General features: G+C 43.5%; 2 protein-coding genes across 5 annotated transcripts; one reads left to right on the forward strand and one right to left on the reverse strand.

The window, feature by feature from the left end:
• The first annotated feature begins 108 nt into the window (after positions 1-108).
• LOC135396916 (translation initiation factor IF-2, mitochondrial-like) lies at positions 109-6869 on the forward strand. The gene is made up of 18 exons (XM_064628152.1): positions 109-189; positions 370-520; positions 686-779; positions 837-899; positions 958-1078; positions 2422-2582; positions 2651-2827; positions 2892-2941; positions 3013-3102; positions 3676-3800; positions 3862-3940; positions 4782-4907; positions 4968-5081; positions 5175-5289; positions 5356-5496; positions 5566-5730; positions 6431-6571; positions 6625-6869. The coding sequence occupies exons 1-18, from the start codon at positions 140-142 to the stop codon at positions 6795-6797; spliced, it is 2136 nt and encodes a 711-aa protein (XP_064484222.1). The 5' UTR covers positions 109-139; the 3' UTR covers positions 6798-6869.
• Positions 6870-6908: 39 nt separating this feature from the next.
• Positions 6909-25316, reverse strand: LOC135396915 (symplekin-like). 4 transcript variants are annotated; one of them, XM_064628147.1, is made up of 37 exons: positions 25084-25316; positions 24781-24909; positions 24640-24713; positions 24334-24567; positions 24190-24247; positions 22457-22608; positions 22238-22335; positions 22102-22160; positions 21164-21259; positions 20960-21076; positions 19626-19775; positions 17987-18151; positions 17838-17907; positions 17046-17110; positions 16841-16955; positions 16690-16715; positions 16510-16567; positions 16208-16418; positions 16060-16141; positions 15209-15391; positions 15019-15091; positions 14831-14918; positions 14191-14260; positions 13984-14092; positions 13493-13593; positions 13289-13376; positions 13055-13159; positions 12757-12944; positions 11693-11869; positions 10936-11004; positions 10590-10610; positions 10410-10451; positions 10308-10325; positions 10176-10196; positions 9177-9191; positions 7054-7146; positions 6909-6969 (listed from the first exon to the last, which is right to left on the reverse strand). In XM_064628147.1, the coding sequence occupies exons 1-36, from the start codon at positions 25180-25182 to the stop codon at positions 7054-7056; spliced, it is 3519 nt and encodes a 1172-aa protein (XP_064484217.1). In that variant the 5' UTR covers positions 25183-25316; the 3' UTR covers positions 6909-6969. The 4 variants fall into 4 exon arrangements, with proteins under 4 accessions (XP_064484217.1, XP_064484219.1, XP_064484220.1 ...); XM_064628149.1 differs by lacking the exons at positions 10176-10196; positions 10308-10325; positions 10410-10451; XM_064628150.1 differs by lacking the exons at positions 9177-9191; positions 10176-10196; positions 10308-10325; positions 10410-10451.
• Positions 25317-27531: the final 2215 nt, after the last annotated feature.

A 27531-nucleotide genomic window follows, 5' to 3' on the forward strand; every position in this document is an offset into this window, starting at 1 on the left:
GTGGCCCTTAATTTTCAAACATTTTGTGTTAAAACGTGAACTTGCTGCCAAATTTTTAATTGCAGTCAACATTCACTGCTTGTCTGTAACGCTAAATAGATACGCGAGTGAAAATGTAGCAGACTGCTTCAATGCAAACATGGCTGCCTCCATCGGTAGCACATTCGTGAGAAACCTTCGGAAATTTCGGTACGATTTTTGAGTCTGCGTTTTTAGTTTCCTAAATGAAGACATATTGTGCATGTACCAAGGCAATGTTCTTTCCAAAGAAGGCATAAAACGTGCAATCGTGCTCTTTTAGTGCATGCATGGAGCTCAATTTCATGCATGAGCGAACGATATTTCTTTCAACTGGCTCGCTCCAAACAGTTTCAGAATCAGCTGTGCACGAGTAGCATCGTGCAGAAGTTCGTGCTGCACCACAGAGACGGCTGAACGACGGCCAACATGCGTGATCTGCGGGCACAGGACGTTTTCAACATCTCGGGTACTGCTCGCGAAAAAGATCATGAAACCATTTGTGAGTGACAATCTAATTTCTGTCTGATACTCCCTCTTCTTCTCCTGATGCCGGCGATTTATCCAGAATCGCAAGCATCTCCGCAAAATATTTTACAATACCAAACAATGGTGACCACATGCATTCAGAACTACTTATTATTTGATGTCAAATTTCCTTTTCCAGGTTCCATCCAAAACAAAGCCGAAGAATCCTGTTGTACAGATATGGAAGAACATCACTGTTGCCGAACTGGCCAATGTGACGAACCGACCAAAAGGTGGCTAAACTCCGTAGTCACAGAAGGAAAGATGTTTCATGTGCCCATATCTTTTAGATGACATCTACGAAGCAATGTTGTATGTTGAAAACACCGAACAGTACGACCAAGATGATTGCAGTATGTACAAACTCTTTCGGTTTTCAAACCTGAATGCTGACCAGTGTGGTTGTGACAGGCATTGAAGACACCGACACCATTTTTAAAATCCTCAAACGGCTTGGATTTCGAGGAGAAGTTCGTGCTCCACCGGAGCAACCAAAAAGCGAGAAAAAAGGCATAGAAGATGCAGTTAGGAGGTATGGTATTTGTTTAATAGACCTCTCACTATTTACAAACAAATGACGTCAGATTAGGGTGCCTGAATACTAGCTCCCTCTGCATAGGGTGAAGACAACCGCGTCGTCTGCTACAAATTTCTGCCATCTTGACGCCCACGCACAGCTCACGATGCGCTCACAGAAGTGCAGCTATATGCTTAGAAATGCTTGGAAAACGTGGGTGAAATCGGTACACAGCATTCATGCATAGTAAGGGTGGGCACCAAAATGGCTGCTCTGCCTCTGCAGCATTCAATTCTGCAAAGGGTGACTCCACCCTACACAGAGGGAGCTAATATTCAGGCACCCTACGCCAGATGGTACGACAGCGCCAACAACTTGATGGACTGGAACTACTATAGTAAAAAATCAGTAAGTGACAAGAAAGCCCCACTAAAATGTAGCATTTGATATTCGAAGATTTTTATGTAATTTCTGACGTGTTATTGGTTGTATGGCCTTGTTCTGCTCCAGTCTACTGATAGCCTGAGGAGTACACGTGGTGTTTAACGCTAAAAGGCAAACGTAAGTAAGCTGTACCAAGAAACCACATTCCACACAGAATTACAACATTGACTTTCGAGACGATCCAATACTCGAGTGGAGCCGCCTTTTCTTTCCTCGGTGAACTGAGAACACGAAGCCCATGCTGGTGAAGACAAATATGTGACCCCATTTGTGTGTACCATCAATACAAAAAAAGTAATCTGTGACCTTCGTGAAGGAGTACGGCTTAGTGAAACGGCGGTGTTCTTCATCTGCATTGTGTGCGTTTCACTATGTTTATAAACGTCATGATTATTTCACAGTGACGTTTCTTCGGTAGAGGTCTATTGAGAACGTAGAGCAAAATTTAATGTACTAGTTCAAGGGAAAAAATGTCATTTCTAGTAGGCATGTAAAACTGTTAAAGGTACAAGTTATGAAAGAAAATTGGTTATATTTAGGGCCTGACTTTTTAGGGTTAAACCCGTATCTGCCCGATATTTACCCCCCCGAACGAAATCTGTAAAATTCGGGTTTAACCCGAATCTACCCGAAAACATCCGGGTCGCGTGGCACACTCATAAGCGTGCATTAAAATAAACTTTGATAACATTGCTAAACATTAGTTCCATGTTAAGACAAATTTTTATTAAACAAAAAAAAATCGCCCGAATACACCCGAATTCCTGACGACAGAATATGCCGTAACGGGATTTAACCCGAATACACCCGAATTTTCAAATGAAAAATATCACCCAATATTTACCCCCCGAATTTGGCCAAAAATAAAACCCGAAAAAGTCAGGCCCTAGTTATATTATATTCTGATTTGCAAGGCCGCCTCCCGATCCGAAGAATATGGTGAAGCGTCCTCCAGTAATCACCATCATGGGGCACGTGGATCACGGAAAAACCACTCTTCTCGACTCGTTGAGGCACACAAATGTCGTGGACCAGGAATTTGGCGGCATCACGCAGCACATAGGCGCATTCACCGGTAATATTCTGAGAGCACTGAAGCAAAAGTAGAGACATCACCGGCAAAGATTAAAAATTTATTTTCAGTAACACTGCCTAATAAGGAAAAGATAACATTCTTGGACACTCCTGGACATGCTGCGTTCTCTACGATGCGAGCGCGTGGTGCACATGCTACGGACATTGTCGTCCTTGTTGTTGCAGCAGACGACGGCGTCATGGAGCAGACCGTAGAGTCGATCAAATATGCGCACGATGCTAATGGTAGGCTTATTGCCCACGACGGTAAACTCGTTCCTAATAATAATGCCATTTCTTATTCCGTTAGTGCCAATTATTGTTGCAATAAACAAATGTGACAAGCCCGCCGCTGACATTGTAAGTTATTTTACTTTGGAGCTATTTTGTTTCTTGCTGTGTGCTTACTAATGCTTAAATGTGCCTCGCAGGAGAATGCAAAAAGAGGGCTTTTAGTGCACGGTATTCAAATGGACGATGAAGGCGGTGATGTCCAGTATGTCTGCATCTCAGCTCTCAAGGTACAGGTATATAAATATACACGTGACATGGCCTTTGCACACCTTGCACAAATTGACAGTGTTAAAAATACACGACGCAGCATCCTACGAGGCGTAAACTTAGCTGATAAACAACTGTAGTGGGCTCGTTCAGTCCACAGCCTAGCAGATCTTCAACAAACTACCATTTTTCGTACATCAGAACAAACCCAGGTGTATGTTGTGCGGTACAGATTGGGACAAAAGTTTACGGAACACGGCATCTGCGTATTTCTTTATCGGAGCGGCGCCCTGCTAACACCAGGAAAAGACTGAAAAAGAAACGGGTGGCCACCTATTCCACCCATCTCTCAGTATGTTTGTTCACTCCTGTTTGCAGCTAGGTTGTCGCTCCATTGCAGAAATGCGATACCCCGGTGTTCCGTAAACTTTTGTCCCAAGCTGTACCCAGAAACAAAACTTGTCTGTAACACACGGTTACCAATCCGCAAAGTGCACAATCAAAAACCTTGCTATGTATTTTTTTTACGCACCCAACACCTATATCGTCCCAGCTGTGAGAAACTAACAAAATAGCATTCTCAATTCTCTCAGGGAACAAACCTCGACAAACTGACAGAAACTATTATGACACAAGCGGAACTGATGGACGTCAAAGGTGATCCAAAAGGCCTCGTGGAAGGAGTCGTGCTCGAGTCCACAACAGATAAGCATAGAGGGTAATACGTGCTGTTTAGCGCGAGCATGTCTCCCTCTCAATCTTTGTGTGTGCACTTGTAGGAAGTTATCAACAGCTTTGATACAACGAGGAACACTGCGAAAGGGGTCCTATATTGTAGCAGGAGAAGCATGGGCAAAGGTTGGCGAGTGTTTTTCCAAATAATTTCATCCTGTGTGTCTGTGAAAAGGTTATACATGTACTGAAGTTATACATGTACAGCTAGCGACACGATTGTCTGAAATCAGCACCATGTAGTTTATCCCATCTCAAATCTCCAGGTGTTGAAAGGTCATTCATTTTGAGTAATAAACATGCGCAGCATATGGTCTTTTTTTTTTAAATACAGTATTGGAACAACATTTCCGACGGCAACTAAGGAATATGGGTAGGGAGTAACTTTTTTAGGTTAAACCCGATTCCACCCGGTTATTCCCCCCCCCCCCCCCCGAACTGACCTCCGACCAATTCGGGTTAAACCCGATTTCTCTCCGAATTCCAGTCACTATGAAATCCTGAAGTGATGTTTCCACTGAAGACGAACAACGGTCGCCACGTGTAACGTATGTAAGAATGGGTCACTTACGTTCCCAGCAATACACTCATGTGTGTCAACACTGTCTATGCCTTCGGGGATTACCGCTGGAAGGTCACGATCCCGAAAAAAAAAAAAAAAAAGAAGAGAGAGAGAGATTAGGAAATGACTTAATAGACAAGAGGAGAAACAAAAACACCCGATAACACCCGAAGGCACAATTATCGCACGATTTCTCCCCGAATTACAGATTTAAAAATAGCGCCCGATTTTTACCCCCGGAATCTGAGAAAGGCATTTAACCCGAAAAAGTCACTCCCTAAATATGGGCTGCAGAACTACTGACGGGCGATTCCAGACAACCGTTTCGCAAGCAGTACTCGAATTTATACATTTAGGTTAAAGTTATGTCAAACACTTTGATATATATACTACATACTGCATCAGGTACGTGCCATGTTTGATGAGTGGGGCAAGCCTATTCAGAGTGCTCCTCCTGGTACCCCTGCTCAAGTGATTGGCTGGAGAAGCTTGCCTTCGGCAGGAGACGATATCATCGAAGTTGAGTCCGAGGTACAGCGTCTGACCATCTAGTTAGGTTGTAAGTGAAAATGGTACCTCTCCGGATTTCAGAAGCGTGCGCGTGAAGTTGTCGAGCTGCGTGAGACACGGCGACAGGAGCAAAAGGAAGAGGCAGACAGCGTTGCCATTCAGAAGAAATTAGAGGATCACCTTGCCAAGTACAGGGTACGAAAGCGCAAATAGCGCAAATTTACTTTTTAGTCCCTATTTACGCATATATCTTTCTCGTGGGTTGGAAACTGCTTATTTTCCTTGAAGGCAGAGTTGCAAGACAGGCGAAGTAGAGGCATACGACGGAAACGACGCCGAACAACAAACCGCGAAAAGGAATACCAGGTCGACGATTCTCCTCATCTGTCGATCGTCATCAAAGGTGATATGACGTAACATGCTACTAGAAAGAAAAAGACCCTGCACACTCAAACCGCTGAATGTTCAGGTGACGTCGATGGATCCGTTGAAGCTGTCCTGGACATTCTCGACACCTACCACTCGCATCAGAACTGCCGCCTAGACCTGATCCATTACGGCGTTGGACCAGTTACAGAGTCCGATGTCGAACTTGCACAGCCGTTCGACGGTACTGTTCTCGTCGACTGCTGGGGGAAAAATTTCGAGATGGATCCGTTCCTTTCTTTCTTTCTTTCAGGCATCATATATGCGTTTCACGTACCCGTGCTTGACAACGCCGTGCAGTTGGCGAGGGAAAACAGCATTGCGATACGTGATTTCAGGGTCATCTACCATCTTATCGACGACATAAAAGAAGAACTCGGCAGGCGGTTACCGCATGTTCCCAAAGAAGAAGTAATAGGTATGGACGCGAGCGATTGGTTTGCTTGCTGCAGCATACATGTTTCTTTTTCTTAGTGCAAAGGATCACCACTAGGGTTGCCACCAGGCCGGTGTTATACCGGCACGGCCGGTTATTTGCGAGCTCTGCCGGTTGCCAGTAGGAAGGTAATACCGGCAGCCGTTTGCCGGTATTTGTGGCTCAAGACCTTTCATAAGGGCTTTTACGAGGTTTTCCCTTCAACATTCCGCTACAGCTTGAATAAATCTGGAGCACAGACCTAACTCCGCAGTCACCACTCGTTTTCGTAGTTATTCGTTATTATGATTATTCATTATTATCATTATTATTATTATTATCATTGTTATTCACAGCGTCTTGTGTTCGGAGGGGACAAGAGCAGTGGTTGTGCAAAGCTGTTGGTGGTTGTGTCGAGCCAGCTAGAACGTTCCTCATCCACTTTCCCTTTGCCACGACCCTTTCCTCCTTTCCCTCTATTCCACCTCCCCTCCCTCAGCCGGTATTTTTCACTCCGAAAGGTGGCAACCCTAATCACTACTAATATCTCAGGTTGCATTAGCTCGGTGCGTCAAGCATGCCATGCCAAAGTCGGTGTCGCAAAATTTTGAATTTGTCGCAGCAGAAGACCAGGGGCCTTAACTGTTGCAATGATAGAAATGTACACGCAAAATCATTAAAGTCTTAGTGTTTTCATCCTCAGGTGAAGCTGTGGTGATACAAGAATTCGTCGTCAACGACGGCAGGAAGAAACTGCCCGTTGCCGGTTGTCGCTGTATAAAAGGAATTCTAAAGAAGGATGCACTATTTAAGGTCGTAAGAGATGAAACTACACTGCATTCAGGTAAGACTAAGAGTGTGTTCTCGCACATATTATAGTGTGCTCTTATTTTGCAGGACCACTTTCTTCAATGAGGCACCTTAAGAACGAAGTGGAGTCCATCAGGAAAGACGTAGAGTGTGGGCTCATGCTGGCTGATCCAAATATCCGTTTTCAACAAGGGGACTCTCTCATCTGCTACTCTGTGCACCAAGTACCACAGGAAACGGACTGGGACCCTGGATTTTAGTCGGCTATTCCGCCCCAATGTACACATGTAAAATAGTTTTTTGCTAATCATAAAATGAAATGCAGAAATAGACTAGCGGCTCATGATGATATAATACCAGGAACAACATAATTTGAATGAACCACCCACCATTATCATTTATTTTCATTTTGCGCTTGATGATTGAGTAAATCTGAAATGAACGGAGGAATCGTATCAGTGCACGGTGCAAGTCATGCAAAGAGTGGCCTGGGCACGATGCTTTGTGTAGCCTCACCTATGGTTCTTGTCCAGGGGGAGGCGGTTCTTCCGAGCCCTCCGTTTCTTGCCACTTATCATCCACTGAGCCGTAACTTCTCAAACTGCCCCTCTGCAAGAAAAGTAAAAAGAAGAAGCGTGCATTTAATACACCATTTTTCGACGAGATGTGGAACTAGATCTGCTGGCTGATAAATGCGGGAAACAAACATGCACATGGGAAACAATTTCGAAACAACTGTGTGGCGCAGCTGCCAGTCGCACACTGTATAGAATCAAGTTTTGCCTGAAGATGTCAGGCCCTACTTATGAGGGAGAATTGGCTATAGAGGTCGCCACTAATATTAGTCCTATGGGTTCCCGACGCTTGCAGTCTTCTGTTCTCATCTGTACTTACTGGTGTAGTACACCTGTGAAGCACAGTGCAGATAGTGCATTGTCTGACCCTCGTGCTTTTGGCTTTTTTGGGGGGTTTGATACCAGGGCAGTAAAAAGTTTGTTTTTCTCCAGGAGCCATAAATTAGGGTAAAACCACGCAGAAAATTCGCGTTTTTCATGACCTGTAGGTGGCGCATCTAAACTCCAACATGGCGGACGTATCCAGGTTGTCGCTTAGTTTCGATTTTGAGATTTCCAAACTGCAATGTTAACTCTCGATGCGTTGAAGGCGAGCGAGTATTAAACGCAGCTCATATACTTCTGGCAGGCGTAACCGGGTTGTCCAAAGAGAAGGCTATAGTTGTCGTGTATTATTTGCGAAGTTCCGACGTGTTTGATCAACCACGTTTCGTGAAGGTGACCTTCACGTTTACCGGTTGCGAGGCCGAAATAGCAGGCAGCGAGGGTCCTGCGCTGCAGGAATGTGAGAGGCATGCAAGCACACGACATCTGTGCCGCAGTTCTCTTACAGATAAGATCTAAGTGTGTAGCGCGTGTACCAATGTATAGTTTAGAATTTACAGGGTAATGTTGCCACATCCGTGTGTCACTGGTGCGCATGTTTTTGGGAAACCTTAACGAAATGTCGCATTCTTTCCCAAGTGATCTGGCGAGCCGATTCAAATGCAGAGTTACAAAACTGACTTGGTATACGTTTTCACGCTATCTCTCGCGCTTTCTTACACATAATGGCTAGTCAAGTTTGAAACAAACTTGTTCTGTTTTGTCTAGACAAGTTTTTTTTTCGCTTCCCTTCCTGACGTGAGTTGCACAGAAGTGTGCTTCAAAAAGAAAAAAAAGGAAAAAAGAAATAACATTCATCAGATATGTAGGCAGTACAGCTCCAAGAGCTCTGCCAGACAGACACAAGTATTGCTGATGTAACAGGTTTGCTGATTTTGAGTCGCGTAATCCATTTCTTCTGAGGATGCGTCGAAGTAGGCGGTATTCTATGTGTGGAAAGAAGAAAACGCGGAAAGACAAACTGCTATCCCCTCGGCGCGCAGAGTCGCATTGTGACACAGAACAAAACTAGTTTGGTTTAGTTCGCTGGTCGTTGTCTGCAATGTTTACTTCATCCATGGTTTCAACAGCAAAATATGGGTGCAGCTCAGCGATTCATGCGAAAAGCAGCAACTTCTCCGCAAGTGTACGCGGGGTTGGCCGGGTGTACCTGGTTTGGCTAGTCCCAAGTTTCACCGCTGTGCGGCGTCGATTTGGCGAAAAACACGAATAAAGTAAATATTTGTAGCTGAATTTACACTCTTGCAATTTGCTTTCGTGGTTTTTTGGGCTTTACTTCAAGTGTCAATGATACACATTGGGGGACAAAATCAGGTTTCACCAGGTCTAACCCAAAAACACGAGGCTTTGTGTATTGTTTCCCTGTTTCTTCTTTCAAAATGAGGTGGTCACTCTAGGCTAATGTGCTGTTAGTAGGGGTCACCTTGAGCCCCCATGAGCTCAGTAAAGCTAAGGCGTGGTCAAAATGTGCAAGACCCTTTCGAGTTGGTACAACATCTCAATACACGGGAATAATATACTCAATACCATTCAATAACATACAGTTCATTTTTTTTTTTGTGCATGTAAAACCATGAACCCTTCAAATACCAGATGATGTAATGTTTAAAAGCGCTAAAAATTGGGCTATTTCGTGTGACATGCTGTGGTGCTTTAATATAATGTTTATTGGATACTCACAGATACTTCTTCATCCTAAACAGAAAACAAAATGCATTCAATCTTGCTACCTTTCAAAATGTGCTTCTTACTATACAGTTGAACCTCTCAATAGCGAACGTCGATTTAACGAAATCCTCTGTTTAACGAAAAATTTCCGTTGCACAAACGCATTCCTATAGACGCCAATGTATTTTTGCATTCGATTTAACGAAATACATTCGTTTGGTCACCTCTATTTAACCAAGTCTCTGGGCGCTTCTGCGCGTGTCTTTCCCCTTCACCACGAAGAAAAGGAGGAGAAACCTTCCCTCTCCATTGTCCTTACGCGAGTTTTCGTTGGTTACTTCGATTGTCACGTGCTGTAGGCACGAGCGTGCCGACATGTACGTCTCCGCCGCCGGTAATCGTTGCGCCGATGCTGTTTTGATACCGGCGCGAGGGTCTCTTCGCACCCGTTTTCGGACAAGAAAACACGCATTGCTGACATCTCGCAAAGTATAATTTGTTTGTGTTGATGAAGACGACAGTACGTCGCGGTTTTGTGCCTTTTCATTACTTGTTTTTGTTCGCGCCGCTGATGCTGACGGTGGTAAAATGGGCATGATGCCTCTGCCGTTCAAGGTTCCATCGGACCCGTTTCTCGCTCTTTTCGGCAGAGTACGGTTGTTCTTTCCGGACGTCATGAGTGCAAGTGAACCAACCAAGAAACTTCGATACGCGATCGCGTAGGAGAAAGCAGTCGAGCTCATCCGGAGTTACGAAGGTTATGAACGCTCAGAACGATATTGGGCACAAATTACGCGTTACCTAGCGTTATGTAATGAATACAGCTTGATATTACCTGTTTCATTTATACCTGTCCTTTGTTTAACTTGGCGTGTTCCATTTAACGAATATCTCGATTTAACGAAACAAAGAGCCAGCATTTACAAATTCGCTATATAGGGGTTCAACTGTACATCATCTTAGACAATATCAGTGCAGTACTTTATGGTGAGGCTGGTTATGTTAGCTTACCGAGTCTGTGCTGGGGGACGTCTGGGTGAACGAAACAATTAGGTGTTTAGCAATTACATGACAACCTTCAGGGCCCTTAGTTAGTTACTGGAAGGATGTAAGCTTTGAAATCCTATATTGTAATGCACAAACCTTTCTGTCTGCTTGCTTCTATGAAAAACCAAACAGATGATCCACATTTAACGGTTGTACCAAATTGTTTGTACCAAATAGATTTTCCAAAGCAGCACTTACAACAGGGTCTTTTATTTCTACCTTGACGGCAGACCTCAATGTCTGTAAAATATTTCAAACGAAGCTTTGCTACATAATTTAGGCATCAGGATAGAAGTCTAGAACTGTAGATCGATACCCGTGAAGCTAACTAAGCGACCTCCACCACTTATCTGACCAGATTTGATTTTGCTTGCTCACTTTTTTTGGTGATTTCACGTTCTAGAATGGAAGAAATATACGTATATGTGAAAGGATGAAACAGTAGGAATCACTTTCTGAATCAAGTGTAGCACAAAGAGACATCCATCCAACAAGTTTATATCTTACAAAACTTCACTAATCTGAAGTATACTTTTAATCATGACACACACCAAGCTTTAATCTATCCAAGATTTTCAATTCAGGGAAATTTACTAGTGCAACTGCAGCAAACCTCAATTCACCTAGGATTTTGAAATAGCAAGTTCAGATTAATGAGATTTCTCCCTACTATGATCTAGTGTACAAAACAGTCAACAAGGAAAGAAGTTGCAACAACTCTTACCCTATCTAATTCAGAGCCATTCCTATTAACCTGCAGCAGGTCCAAGATTGACTTTGGGATGTGTGCTTTCTGAAAAATTTAAAAGATTTTTCTAAATACTTGAAACTTGAAGAAACGTGAAGTAGAAACACTTTTATCCCGGAATCTGAACCCGTGCAGGTCATTCTGTTACTAGATCTCACTTCGGCACTTTAGAGCTACTGCAAGTTCAACTGCAGGCATTTGAGACAGTTAACGATTACAAAAGTGCCATCGCCTTTTGAAAGCAAACAGAGAGCAACGTTGTGTCCTACTCTGCTGCACATGATACTGTGTACCAATAAACGAGCATACCAGGACAACAAAGGACTTGTAGGACTTTCAAAACTCCACACATGGGATCCTATACTGCTGCTGCTTGCTTGCTTGCTTGCATGCTTACGATTGCTAAAAGCATTGTTGGCATTGAAAGGACTACAAACTAGTATATGCCATGTCAAGTGGGGGCCTGATTCCTTTTTAACTTCTCGTTATTCCTTAAATTGCAATAAGTATGTACATCACTTCCCTTTGTTCAGAATCCCGGCCCAACAAAATGGTTTTTATATGCCATTGCATGACATCTGCAGTGTGCCAACTTAAAAACAACAATAACGAACATTATGCCCAGTTCAGAACCAGGCCCCATGCTTGCTCTAGTATGGACGGCACTAGCACTGCCTGCTATCTAGCTTACTACCATGCGCAAGGAGATGAAAGACACATCACACAAAGCCACCTGGTGATCTGTGAAGGAAGCGACGTGCTGTATGAGTGGTTCCTGCAGGTCCGGACTGACTTGAAAGACATTCCGCAGGTGTTCCGCGGGAAGTTGCAGCAGCACCTGCAGCGACTGCGGCCGCGTACGCTGACAGCATTTGATAAACCCTTCCCACACCTTCTTCTGCTTCCAAACCTGCATGCAATGAATAAAATATGGAGTACATGGTTCTGTCATTTTGCCTGGGATGTATGGCCAGGAGTTCACCATTTTACAAAAAATATGTACAGTGAAACCTTGTTAGTATGACACTGGTTAATGTGATATCCCCGCTTTATGAGCATTTTTCTTGGGAACCGTTCCCTCCCAACGGCCTCCGTATGTAACTCATTTTCGTTAATATGACAATGACCGATATTTTCAGCATAACTAGGGGCGAACCCATGTGCTTTACCCTTGTTACGACCGTTGGGCACTGAACCGGCGGGTCTCCTGACCTATAACGGCCAAAACGCGGGCTGGCTTTCAGGGTGATTCATGAGGCCCCTGTCTGAGGTGCTTAAAAGAGCAGTTTCCTTGGTCATATGGCCAGAGTGACCTGCTGCAGTCATACGGCATTCATCGAACATGTCTGAGAACAAGCGCAAATGAACAGAGATGACTGCCGGAATGAAGGAGCGGATATGAGTCAGATTGAGAATTACACTAAGCAAACGTCTATTTATGAGACTTAAAAAAAAAATTAATACAGTACAATTAATACAATTACAACAACAATACAATTAATACAATGTAAAGTGTTACACATTCTTTTAAAATGCTTCATTATGCCAGTTTGCATAATTTGCAACTTTTCAAAGCTTACATAAAGGGCACGGTACGACTCATAACACGTGGTGTTCATTAATGTGACCATTCGATTCACGACCAACAAATCAAGAGTTTTCAAGGACTGTGGAAAATTCCAGGGTTTTCCCCCCGACCTTGAAAACAGCATTTTCGAATTCCAGGGTGTTCAAGTGTTTCAAGGACTGGTGGGAACCATGAGAGTACTTCATAGACACAGTACAGAGTAGACAAACCTGCTTGAGAATTAGCCTCTGCAAAATGTTCATGACAAACCCGATGAGCCTCGGGTATAATGTCAGAGACTGGATCACAGTCCTCATCAGTAAGGTGGGCAGTGGGTTTTGTTCCATTAACTGTTGCATGACGACAGCCAAAACTTCTTGAGTGTAGACGTGCTTTTCAGCAAAGCATAATGATGTTGCTGTAACAAAAAGGAGAAGAAACAACGTTCACATTCTAAATGTTGGAGAGCGCTAAAAAATAGAACTGTGCACGTAAGACACCAACACTGTAAAAGAAAGGATTTCTTACCCTTGATGACTGTTTTGACGTCACATTTTGATGGATCGACGTTGTGTAGCGCAATCAACAGCTCCGCAGGTGTCACTGGGCTTGTGAAATTAGAGGAAGATTCCACTGCACAAACCAGTTTAAATTTGCATTGTTGAAGCAGTGTTGTGAACAGTGCGCAGAATTCTGCCGTGACATTATTAATAAAATAATATACTGAATACGAATAATTAATTGTCAAATAAGGTATCTTACCATTACTCCCAAGTAACCTGTTGAATACTTCTTTCACGACTACTGGATTCAACTTGATTAACTTAGGCAAGGCCGCTATGACCTCCTTCTGCAAACGCAATAGAACAAAGCGCAGCCCAAGTATGAGCCAAAGTACAAAACAAAAGGCATTTTTAGATTTCATTAACAAAACACGTTCCAAATTTGTCATTAGAATTGTCCAACCTTTGACAACCCATTGAGGACCGGAATGAGGAATCGAACGTCTGACACCCTTTTGTGGTACAAGTCACGTACTCTGGCCACTAGCTCCGAAGAAGGCGGAGCTGTAATAGAGGGGGCACTGTCACATAACTATTCCTGTACATTTTCCAGGTGAGGGACATTCCCCAAGATATTATAGTGGAAGATGTGCAAACCGTCATAGCTTTCCGCAGCCATGTGAGCATGATTGCTCAATGTAATGTATTTTCGTGCTCTTTTAACCACTGGGAACACCCCGAAGCTCAGTCACAAGATCTTCCATAGTAGACGACAGGGCCAATGGTGTCGCCTGCTATGTGCGCAGCACACCACTCTCGATACTGCAGCTGCAACGCTGCAGTGAGCAGTTTTTTTTTTTTGCTTTTTCTTCCACGGAATATTCTGTGGGGATGTCACTTGCGCGAATACATGGTATACTTCATGAAGCTAGGCAGATCATGTCAAACACATACTCTTATCTGTCAAGATGTGAATAATCCTCGTCACAAGTGTTTCTGCTCCTTTTGGACAATTCTCAACAAGTAAGAGTAGCTCTGGAGATGACATTCCCATTCCTTTCACCTACAGCCAACAAAGCCAATATTTTATAAAAATGCACAACGTTCAAAATATTTTGTTCCAGAGAAATGCTCAAAGAAAAGCTATCAAGGCGTACGTACGGGTCCCTCGAGTCCACGGAAAATGGTTCTCTTGATCTCAGCGTCAGCTCCCACGTACACGATGGCTAAGCTGTAGCAAAAGATAAAGGACAATACTGTTCAGTTCTGAATGAACCAGAAATAGACCACTAATTGTCCAAGGTAATAAGGTGCTAAATGCTTTGCAGTTCAATTTTTCAAGCTCAGGACTCACAAATAGCATTTTCAAAATCTCTCAGTTCACTTCGATTCCAACGACACTTGCATTAAATTATACTCACCGTCCTACTGCTGAAGAAGAAATAAAAACAAAGTAAGTAGTGTGCATCATGCAGTTAAAGAAAACTTTAATTCGGCCAGCCATTATCACATTTCTTGTCTACTTGTACCAAGCCTTGATTCTCCCATTCCCCGAAGCAGCTCGTACACCAAAACGATGGCTGCAATACTGATCTGACATTTCCTGATCAAGAATATGTACATAATTCGAAATGCACTATTGGATGATGAAAGCACAAGTCTATGTATCTAGCTTCCCTGTTTAGTCTGGGCAGGACACAAATTACACAGTGTTCATAATTGTTGAAGACATTTTCCAGAGCAGTGAAACAATGACCTCCCAAGGATTGTAGATTTTCAGCAAGATTAATGTACTACTTACTCGTGAATTAGCTTGTTGTTCACTGGAAGTAGTGACAAGTAAAGCTGCATGCAGATTTTTATGTAGTCTTCTGTCCATGTTGACGGGGCTATCGGTAAATATACGTTACATTAGTTTGCTACATGAACATTGCCCATTTTTTTTCTATCCAATTTATGAGCAGGTTCAAAGGGTCAGTTGTGACTTACCAATCGGTTCATGTAAAAGGTGACGTGGTGGCGTGGGTTCCAATAAATAACGCAGATATGTCAGAGCAAAATCCTATATAAAACGACAACAAACAACTTAATTTAAATGATGAAGAGTGAGAAGCTTCTTCGCCAAGGGCGATGTGCAAACTAATTTATTTTTAGTTTGTTTGACTTCAAGAAAATGTACCTCAATTATAGACCTGAAGTTTCCCCGCTCGTGGAGCTGCTTAGCGAGACGCGCTGCCTGGAGCCGCACCTCCTGATTCGGTGCCACGGTCAGCTCGAGCACTTGTTGGAGGTACTCCATTTGTTGAGGCGGCCGGTAGTCCACCAATGAGAGCAAGATAGATAAGCCCTGTCCAACCGTTGACTGAGTGGGATAGATACAAGGGTGTTAACACGTATCAGGATGCCAGTGGCCCACAGCTAACAATGCTCGAGAAAAGAAAAGATTCCTTGGTGCAAGTTAATGAGGTATACAAACGTACTTAGATGGCAAGGTGCAGAGATTATAAAAGCCGAAGGAATCTAAGTAAATTACTTTTAAATATTGTTAAAGGGGCACTAGGTGCAAAAATTTTCTCCCCGTAGAATTAAAAGTGCTGTTACCTTCACAGCAATACAAAAGGAACAGGATTAACCTGTCGCTTCGTTTGTGATTTGTGTGTGAAAGAAACCACAGCTTACGCTTTACTTTTATTTCCTTCGCGTGAAGCGTGACATGGCAGTGACGTGACACGGAGGAAAGGTATAAATTGTGGTTGGGTACCTTATCGAACTGTGTCTTTTGAGAAGAAGAGGAGGAAAGGCAGAAATTGTGTTTGGGAACCCTATGGTACCCTATGCAGGGTTGGGTACCCTATCCAACTGCGTCTCTTGAGAAAAAGAGACGAGGAAGAGCATAAATTGTGGTTTCCTTCGTGCTAGAATCACGAATGACGCAACAGATACCTTGTTTCTTTTGTATTACTGTCAAGGTAATGGCTCCTTTTGCTGTGTGAGGGGAAAGTTTTGCTGGTCAGAACTGAAAAAGCTTACCTCACTGGAACAATACTGCTTCAAAATAAGAAGAGCGTCCGGTGTGATAGACGGGATTTCCAAGTAGAACCTCGCAAAGAGACTGAAACAGTGTACACAGCATGGGAACCAACGTAAGCTCCGAATCACCAGTAGTTCTTCCACTTACGCATCTCGTTCCCGCGGTTCGCATTTGTGCAGGACATCCATTAGAAGCCCATTGAGGCTCTCCCCATAAGAGTTGCTGGCTTTCTTTTCTGCTGGCGTCTGCGTGCCAGCAGCTTGCAGGAACCCCTGCAGCTGAGCGTATTCCTCATAAAGCCACGCCAGTGCGACATCAACGTGTTGACGAGGATCTTCGAGGATATAATCTCGCAGCACTGAGAGCGTAAACATTGCGCAACTGTCAACAGACTTGTCCTTCATTTTGAGCATGTCAAAGTACATTGGGAAAACAGAATTCTGACTCACTCGCACTGATTTCACCACCAAATTGGGTTGCCAAGCCAGCCAAAATCTTCACCTGAACCTGTCAATATTGGTGGGAAATTCGTAAAGTAAGAATGTAATGGCATCAAATTTGCTATTATAACATATGTACTATGTAACTCAGAAAACAAAACGTAGAAAAATTCAAAAGTTATCGCTCACCATTGGAATACCACTCCCGTGTGTTCCTAGAAAATCAATCAAACCGTGATTATGCACGGGGAAGCTTGATTAAAAAAAAAAAAAAAAAGAACACAGATGGCAAGCATTCTGTAGATTTATGTAAGACTATCAAAGGTAACACTTCACTGACTTCCAGCTTTGAGAATTCTTCTGACAGTCAGCACGAGCATCTGTTCCATATCTTCCTCGGACAATGGCCTGGTGATTTCTGCGAGATTCAACTGCCGCTGCCTTCTGCCTTTACTCTTAATCGAGAAAGTGGCGCACAGTCAGAGAGAATAATGACACTTGTGACAGCTCTCATGAAATGAGGACAAAAAAAAAGTTCTCCCTACCTCAAAGCCTGTGGGGTACAAGACTGAGCTCTTCTGGTCTTTTTTCTTCTCGGTTGTTGTGCCGCCTGTTCAGACAACAATAGACATTATGCACAACAGAAGTATCACCTCTCGTTCACTTTTAAAAGCTGCCCTTATATGGATGTCACGCAATGTGAGAGCGTCGTCTGTTGTTCACTTTGTGAAACTTCACCACCCACTCCACGCAATAATCTTTCCTGAAGTTGTTTGATTGCCATTTCTGCTTTCACAACATCTGCTTTTGTTTGGTAAATGCCACTGTTGTTGCTCTCCCATATGAAAGACAAAAGGCTTAAACTGCATATGCAACCTTTTGTTAGTTTATAATATTCCAGATGAGGGCTGCGGTATTTCAAACCATAGCCAAGGCAAGCCAGTTGGGAACCGTCTGTGCAATGGTGTACCTTACTGGCGACAGCGATGGGCAATGCTATTTTTTTGCATAGCCTCCATTCCATGAAATATTCACGTTGAAGTTACTGCGACAACGCAAACATGCAATAAAGTAGTAGAATGTATTTTTTTGCTACATTTACCTAAGCAAGCCTCACAGAGCATTGTGCCTAAAACTTAGCCACCCATTTCTAAAAGAAACTATTAAAGCATTTTCTTCTCAATCCTATTTGGCTGAAGAGGTGCTCGCAAGCACACAGTCAAAGTTACACGTTGGAGAAGCGTGAGTAGAGAGCTAGCTCCTCCAAGGCTGACCACTCTTGACACACACAATTAAACAATTACAATGTCGAAAAAGAGATTCACAAATGCACTTACCCAATATAGTTTGTATGCTCTGCTTTGGCTGTGCGGCTTCTTCAGCTTTCTCATCCTCAATTTGTTTTTCCTCAACAAAGTAAATAACCAAGGCATATTACACTACAGCAATTTAGAAAGCAGACGACAACGGAAGCCCATTCTCTCACCTGCGCTTTAACGGCAATTTCTTCTACACCTTTTCCAACTCCCACGGCTGTCATCTGCGTCGCAATCAACCGTGCTAAATGCTTGATCTGGGAGTCTGTCCCGGCCACCGCAATCGGTGTGTAGGAGGCTTGAAAATGTGCAGGCATAATTTCTGGTAGTGAGAGCTGTGTTATGAGGCAAAAAAAAAAAAGGGGGGGGGCAAATTATTTGTTATGTTTACATGGAAATAGATGTGCTACACTTATGACACCTTCGACTGGCAGCCACCCATCTCGCTCTAGAGCGCTCTATCTATTTCTATTTCTCTATCTATTCCTACTCATTTGGCTCTGCGGAGTCAGTTAAGCGGGAACATGCACAGCAATGTTCCAGTGTGTGTGTTTCTTTCTATGAAAAATGTCGCGTGCAGAGAAAATTTGTGTGTTAATCATTAAGTTACCAGTCACGTTTGCATGGTTTGCGTGTTCAAGAGAGGAATGGGACGTCCTCAACTTGGGTGCAGCACTAGTTGGTGGATAACAAATAAAGAAGAAAGTCACTGAAAAACAAAGAAGAACAAAGAAGTTGGTATGTAGACGTGAGAAAAAACCCTTCGACTGGTTAAAACAGAGCGCTCTGACAAAAACTTCGGCAGTTGTGACTTTCTTCCAACTTTTTTCTTCCTCCAGCTTGGAGCTCTCTGGCTTAGAGCATTGGCACTGCCAGTCGAAGATACCATTAGAAACAATCCTATAGGCATTACATTAAATATACGTAGAGCCTGAGGTTTTCGGGAAACATTTCTTTCCCGATTCGGGGGGGTAAAAATCGGGGAAATCAACGTGCACTCTAAATTCATGCAAATTTGCGTGGAAAAATTTCCGGTATGCAAAACTCTGGGAGAAACCGGGCTGTATTACTCAAACGAATTGTACTGGTTTGGTACAAATGGCGATGTAATTGCGTTTGCTGCCAAACAAGATAGTGTGCATTCCTACAGATGTTGCAGTGAGGGCAATTTGCCGGGTAACAATCGAGTTTCACCATAGTGAGGCAACCTTGAATTCGGGGTGGAAATTCTGGGGAAAAAACGGGTTAAACCGTAAAACTTCAGGCTCTAAATATACAGTAAGCGTCGAGATGATTGAAGCGGGTGTCAATCTGCTGGCCAGATCAAACAGATTTGTAGTCCAGATAAACCTCCAACGGCAAAGGTCATGTGTGTATGGGCAGCACGGTTTCTTGCTCATCTTAGTTTTAAAGTAGTCTTAGTTTTAGGGTAAAGTTTTACCCCCCCTCCCCCAAATTTGCATCATCGTCAACTTAGGGTACAATTAAAAAAAAAAAAAAAAAAAACAGAAGTCAACAAAGTGCAAATTCAGCCACCCTTACGGGCACTGCAGAACACCAAAATATAGCCCAATTTTACAATGTTTTACAGCTCCAATAATAAAATGTGATTTTTACCTCCAATCTGGAAATGACACAAAAGCCAAAAACACAAGGGTTTAACTATAAATGGTTCTATGTATATCTCCAAACTTGCTCCTTCTACTGTTGTGGCATTATATTTCCTAGAGTACCTCCTAACATTTTAATGCGAAAAATTTGGGTACTGTGCAATCACAACTACCACGTTTTACAGTTGTCAACACTTACCATGCTGACGAGGACAATGTCGGTCACATTGACAGTGTTGAGTCGAGGAACAATGTCTTCAGCAGTGATGTCGATGGCAGTGTTTGTTGCAGATTTAGGGATTCCTCCCACTATTTCATCTTCTTCCTTTTCCTCTTCTTCTTCTTCAGCCTAAATGACAATAAATGGCCAATCAACACGATTGAAGCCAACTGTTTTTCAATTACAAGCACCAAAGATCCCTCGATGCCGGGGCAGAGGCGAACTCGAAAGGCATAGAAGTACCGACACCATAGCAACAAGTTGACACCATCTACATTTTCGTACACCTTTCACAACTGCTACACCTAAGAACAGCCAAAAACTTTCACTAACATCACCAATCCCTCGCAAGCACTATATTTAACTAAAAACTCCAACAACACTACTCACCTTGAGTGTCCCTCTCCTTCATAGCTACATAATTTTCCTCTACGCCCTGCCATAATAGTACTACAGATCCTGTACCAAGTAACTCACAATACCCATACAACCTTTAGAAAGCTTAACTTCCAAGACTTACTCTAGCGCTCAATAGGCCAAGTGTTTAGGCATGGCGTGTGCATGACACCACGGCCACTAGGGTTACCTTACCTGACAATCAGTACTGTGCTTTATTGAATACAGAGGGAACACTAGGCCTTTTTTTTTTTTTTATCTGTCAGACATAACATGGATAGGGCCTGACTTTTTCGGGTTATATTTTTCAGCAACATCAGGGGGTAAATATCGGGTCATACTTTGTTTCAATAATTCGGGTGTAATTGGGTTGAACTGAACCTGATTTGACCCATTTCTGGTTGAATCAGGTTGAATCAGGTGTAGATCTTCTGTTTACTCCACATAACACACATGACACAGCAGCAGAATCAATATTTAGTGCATGCATCTGAGAGGCAGCAGGGCCTCTGTTTTGACAGTTTTGTATGAGCACATTTACGACACCATTTCCAAAGTTCTTTGTTAGTTGTGATGGCATTGTATCCTCCTGGTCCAGCAGTTTACGGAAAAATATTGGGTTAAACCCTGTTTTTGAATCACGGGGTAGGTATCTGGTCTAATTGGATAACCCTAAAAATGCATGTTATGGCTTATATATTTCTTTGGCTACTTCTCCCAAATTTCTTCAAAGGCCCTATTAACAAAATAAAAAAAAGACAGTTAACTTTCTACATCCAGCCTTGAAGATTCTTCTAATTTGTTCCTTGTGGACTTCTAACACCAGTTATTGCGTGTATCTTGGAACCACTTTTAATCGTGTATCACTAAGACCTTTTGGCACTTCATGATTTTTTAGATGCTGCAACATCTCTAACCTCTAGTCTAATCTTCTTTACAGGCGGAGCAGCTCCTGGGGGTGCTCCTGGGCTGCTTTCTTCGATAAGCCGCTGGCGTTTTTTCACATCTTCTGGCTTTGGCATGCTTCTGGCAATCTGAGTGGACAGTTCATACCATCACTTGGCTACTCAGTGCACTAAAAATTTCCAAATGGATGTTCCAACAAGCTTTTCCCAACCTACCTCTTGAGAGGAAGCTCCAAGGTCTGTCAAGAGGGTGCTGGTCTGACTGTGGAAGTCCACAGCAGCTGGGAGCTTTATCAACATGAGTAACTGGAGCTGCAACCAACCAATTTCATTCATATCAGCCACATTAGCATTACTATGACACCATTTATATGGACATGTGTTTGAGATACAGCCACATCTCACTTAGCGGGACACCTTGGCACATTCTCTCCATCGTCCGAATAGTGGATTGCCGGATAGGCAAATTAGGATCACATTCCGAATCACCAATCCGCTCCCGGTGACGCAGAATTATGGATAAGCAAGACATGACTGTACAGGGTAAATGTTGCAGTAACTGCATATTTGTTTCCTGCAGTAACAGCACAGCATTGTAACGGAAACCTATAGCATCCGTGTAGAGATTTTTCTGAAAATTCATCACAATATCTGCAGATACTATATTTTGAAGAAACAGACAGAATATTTGCCTGTTGTGTGTCTGGGTGGCCTTTTCAAGTCAAACTTTAGTAATGCGGTTCATACTGTGATACCACGCTTACTGACATGTATGGCATTCCCTGGAACCTGCAGGTGGTGGTGTCTGCAGTTATACAAATTGCCACAGGAACTTAAGGGGCTAGATTTTGATTACTTTTGGCACCAACTATGCACAGTGACAGCACTTGCATAAATTTTTATCAAATTTCAGGAAAATTGCCACCCAACAATGAGGTTTTGGAGTGAGTTATGTTAGGTTACCTTATGCTTTTGTGGAGCAGTCAAAATATATGATGTCTGCAATATTCACCCTGTACTTTTGAAAGCAACAGTAGTAATAACCTTGCCCATGTTATAAAATTTTTTACTACCTTGAAAGAAGCATATTTAATAGCAGAAATAATAAAGAAAGCAGTCTGAGCATTATTGACTCACTCACTTTATATACTCACTTTTAAGTGCTTTCTGACACTGCTGACTTGAGATTTTGCCAACGTTGGAGGAAGGTTTGCTGGAAGTCATGAGAATTTGAAGCAACATACAGGTTTTTGGCAATACTTAGTTTTTTGTCTCAATGTGTCTACTTACCATGAAGTGACTCTAATGCTTGAATGACCTTGGACATAAATTCTGCCCTGTGCTTTGCAATCAACACCAGTGCTTGCATGCATGCCATCAAGTTGACGCTAATCACATAGAAAATTTGAAACGATTAAGATTAAGGGAGCCATAGAAAGTATTTAAGTGCAAAATAAAAATACTGGTGTCACACAAGAGAAATTTTGTCTCAGAGGAAAAGACAAATACCTTGAAATGTGTGGAGTTCCGTGAAACACCACCAGAGCGTCAAACACTTGCTTCGCCTCTTCTTCCAACTTTCTTGGTTTGATGAATTTTAACGTTAACGGGACATCATCCAGTGCTATGTCATTCTCACTTTTCTTTGGACTGTCCCCATCCTGCAAGCATTGCAAACGACAGGTTATCACGAGGCAGACTCGCTTGGTTTTTCACATAGAACATCTTTTCCTTATCCAGTGTGTGCAGGACGGATTAACATATGGGGTGTGCATTTCATGTGACATGTGTTCATGGAAATGCATCTGGGCTAGAGTTTTTCACTGGCGTTGTGCATACAAACAACTGTATGTAAGTCACAGGTTTCTTCACTTTGCCGTCTCACAAAGAAATATTACTTAAACGCCACTTACTAGCTTACTTACTTACACCACTACTTAGTCAAAGCAGATAATTAACCACTCTAGAACGTCTAGTTATCGCAAGGGAGATAAACTGCGGAAGGGGTGCAGAAATAGCCGTAAAGTTTATCTTAAACCCTTACCAACAACTGTAACAAGTGTTAAAAAAAATGCATAAGAAAGTACATTTGCCATGGTGCCCATGCTGTAATTTTCTGAACACTTTTTACAGCATAACTTGAAAACAATTCTATGACAACTTTTTTCTTTCTTGATCATATGCTTTTCCCAGGACAAGAAGGTGAGAACATTGTACTCTCCTGCTTTGTCAATTTGTTTGCCGATCTTAAGTATCACAAAATGGTGCGGCATTGCAGTATGACGTTTGTTGCTGTGCGCAAGCCGCTCTGTTTTTGCGTGGCAATTTTGAGATAATGATCAGACTGGGCCTCTCCGAATGTGCCACCAAAACATGATTCCAATTATATGCAGCAGAACAGGAGGAACTTGTACAGGGCTGGAAAAAAACAGGGCTGTGGAAGGAATCCGCCTAAGCGTGTTCCGTAAACTTTTGTCCAGCGCTGTACAACTCCACAATGAGAAAAGCCTGAGTTTGGGCAAGCAAGAGCACGAACAACACAGAGACGGCTCAAACCAGCAGTTAAATGTACTGAACAGAAAACACATCAAATTGCTGAACTGATCCTATTTTATCTGTATTTGCAGAAGTCTACTGCCACCATTAAAGGTGGCATCTGGACAAAAAACAAAGTTGAACTGAAGGTGCGATCGAAATAGTGGGTGACTGAAATACATGTACCCGTAATATTTAGTTTTGAAACAGTCAGAAACATTAGAAAATTAATTGAATCGGATTTTGCAGCAGGCTGAATTCTGGCAACAGTGTGCGGGGCAACGTAACTGGACTCTTTCATGAAGGCAGGGAGTCCGTCAGAAAATACGGTCTTCAGACTCTCAATCTGCTGCCGAACAGTCGCTAGAAACATCTGCATTCATGCTTTCAGTGCTAGCGGGTTGCAATCAGCCAGGTGACGGCGTCAGCTGAGACATTGGGGATCTCACCGGCAATGCCAATTACGTCACCGGAAGAGGCGAAGCAGGGAAGGGCCGTTTCAACCGGAAGCTGGCAGTTGGTTTCGAATTCGATGCTTTCGATGTTTTATGAAAAAACACGAACGGATTTTGCAAAACTTTTTTGTGTGTGTGTCTTTTCTTCTTGGAAGGCATCTCGAAGTGGGTATCACATTAACTTCGGAATTCCGGATTCCTCGCAGACACCACCTTTAAGTAAAGAGCTGTGAATGAAGAAAGTTTGCTTACGGGATATGTCTGAAGGATTACAAGCATCTCCATGAACTTGATTGTGTGAGTGCGAATACTAGAGAGACAAGACACGATTATAAACATATGTAATACTCTCCAATCTCTCATCACATGCGGGAACATTCTAAATTGTGACCTTACCCGTCATTGTCTGACTCTAGAAGGTTCAGTATTTCCATCTTGAGTCCACAGATATATTCCCACGAAGTTTCCATGAGTTCGTCAACTGCCTTTGCATTGCAGATCCAGCGTAATGCAACTTTATACAGTTGTGTCACTGCCTGGATGACACGTTTCTGTATCGCAACCTGTTCATCACGAAACATCATCCGTAGATTGGCCAGGACCTTGGGAAAAACCTCTGGATCCTTTTTGCTGAGGACAGAACAATCAGTATTTCTTGGGATGCTAAGGATATTTCCAAATACTAATGTGTCATTTGCTCACCATGCTTCTTCGATGAAGCCGACGACAAACCGTCTGACATCGGCAACCCTGTCATTTTGAAATGCCAACATTTCCTGCAAAAGTGAGCACACCGCATCAGTAGTACCCCGCTGAATAACGGTTCATAACAAGCAGACTTACATCAAGGAAATTATCCAGCAGATCTGCCTCTTTGTAAATAATCAGCTCCTGGACTTGCTTCAGGTACTGTACTTTCAGGTTGTCTTTGCCGGTGCTTACAAGGGAAGCTTGGTTTATAAGCTCGACAACCTGTTTTGAGGAGGTACGATTGTGTCTCGGTCACTGCGCTTATGATCTTTTTGTGGCATTACAGTTGCGAAGACTAGTTGCAGGACAGTCAGTTTGGTCCATGTCTAGTTTAAGTCTACCACTCGATTAACAGTGTTAGTTGTTATTATCATCCACACAAATACGGAGAATTACCCTGTCGTGCGTTGACTTCTGCTCGGATTGCTCTTCATCCATGAAAAATTGAGCCGCAGTGCTCCGGCGACTTTCGACGGTCTTTTTTCTTGAGCCCATGTTTTCTGTGTTGGTATTTCAACAACGAAAACTAAAACTCTGCTTCTGGAATGGAGTGAAAAGGAAATACGGGCATATCGCGCCGGTAAGCACTTGCGTTCTCAGAGAAAACGCGAACGAACCGCCATGTTTGTTTTCGTTGCACAGTGTGGACGGACGACTACAGAGCACGTATACGATATCGCTCAAAAATCCGCACGTCCGCTATGCGATCCGAACAACGTCGAAACATCTCGTCATTTGACTCTTTTTTGCAATACCAATTAAAGACAGAAATAGTCACTCCAACTTTAATATGAATAGGTTGCAACGGTGCTCCACATCTGCTGCATTTTGCCGCTAGATCTTTTCTATCGTGTCGTGCTGGGTGGGGGAGGCTTTGGGTTGTGGTTGTCTGGTTTCGGTTATCGTGCTACCGAAAGCAGACTGGCGAATTCGCGCGGGCATTTCGTGACAACTTTTAATGCGCATGGTAAGCAAGAATAGCGGTGTGGTCTGTCTGTAGCCGCGGCGCGCATGCGCGGTGAGTGGAAAGGGAAGGAGAGGGCGCGTGGAAAGCGCGCCGCACTGTTGCCAAGTTGGAGGATTTCCCTAGAGGATTGGGGTCGCCGTCTGGAGGGATGAACTTTGATTTGGAGGCGGAGGGGGGGAATCTGGAGGTTTCGTTTTCGGTTTACAAAATTTATGAAATAGCGCCCAGAAGCGTACATGTCTCTGGAACAATACTACCGCAGGAAAACAGTTGAACTGACATTGCTTTTTTTCTTCTGGTCCTACCATGGTCCGCATTGCACTGGACGTTTTGAATGCCGTCTGGGTGTCCTTAAAAGAAGCAATAAATGCTGACGGGTCTGTGGGCCACCAGGAAACATCCTGCGCTCCACTGGAACTATGACAGCGAACAATTCCACTGCCACGCGCGGAGATCCCTGTACCTACCCGAGAAACGTCATCATGACGTTGGTGGACACACTGACACCAAAACAGACCGGAAGGGGAGAGCTGGGTTCCAAGAATGGGCAATTGTTCGCTGCCTCCTATTGAAAGAAAAGTAGGACCGAAGGTCGCGTCCTTTTCAGAGACCATCGTAATACCCTCAAGACCGTGGCTTTCGGGCGCGACCTTGTTCGCCACTAGCTTTGATCGTAGTTCAACTCTACCAAACTTGTGGCGCTGTCGAACATTATGACGTCATTTGTTGACAAACGGTTAGAGGTCTATACTACAGGGTGTTACCCTATATAAAAGTCTACTCGTGCCGCCATGCCGTACTCGACAATTACTCAATGCAGGTGGCACATTGTGCGGTCTTCATATAAAGCTCATAAGGACATTTAATCTTGGTAAATTTCGAAGCGATTGAGCGCCGCAGCACGTTATACTGAAAACGTGCAATTCCCGTAGTCAAAACAATCAAGATGGCGGCGTTGAGAAGAGCAGTTGACATGCTGCTCTCCAGACGGCGACGTGTCGCATATCCTGCCAGCCGGATGGAACTGCAGTTTTCATTTCGCTTTCGTGTAACTGTCGTATTTTGCTCAGAAGTAAGCAACGTGAGGAGCGAAAATGCCGACGTACTCTGCAGACGACACCCAAAAGGGATGTCGTCTGCTTACTGAAAGGCAGTTAAATAACGTAACGCGACGTCTCTGCCTGGATGGACGGATGGATGGATTGCCAGAGCGACACGTCGCCGTCTGGGGAACTGTGTCACAACCACCGTGGTCACAACTCCGAGTCACAACACCGCCATCTTGGCTGTTTTGACTATGGGAACCTCACGTTTTGCGCTATAACTTTGCGTTACGGTGCTCAATCACTTCGATATTTACGATGGAATGTCCTTATGAGTTTTATACGTAGGCAACACATCGTACCGCCTGCATTGAATAATTGGTGAACACGGCATGCCGGTGCGGGTAGACTTTTATATAGGGTAACACCCTGTATATCGGTCCCAAACTAGAGCTTGCCGCATGTCTAGCCACAGCATAGTTTTGCTTTATATTGTTTCTGTTATGTTGTAGCGCATCTCCAGCCGCGTGCAGCGGTTCTTATGACGCAACTATGTCCCATCAAGTGTCAAGGCGGCTTCTAGAGAAAGTTCAATCAACGGAGGTTTTCGGTCAAATCCTGGAGGTTTTTTGGCTTCATCTGGAGGGACGGCCGGAAATGACTTGGTAACACTGGCGCACCGGCCAGTGCAGCCAACACCACCTAGATAGAGAAAGCCTGCTTCACTGATCACTATAAGTATAGGCTGGATCGCACATAGGGTGCTCCACAGCATGGTCACCGGCCGCCATATTGGTGGGCCCAACGCATTCTGTCGTCTGCATTTAGTTCAAG

This window comes from Ornithodoros turicata, chromosome 6 (genome assembly GCF_037126465.1).
Source record: "Ornithodoros turicata isolate Travis chromosome 6, ASM3712646v1, whole genome shotgun sequence".
In the NCBI taxonomy this organism is placed as follows: Eukaryota; Metazoa; Arthropoda; class Arachnida; order Ixodida; family Argasidae; genus Ornithodoros; species Ornithodoros turicata.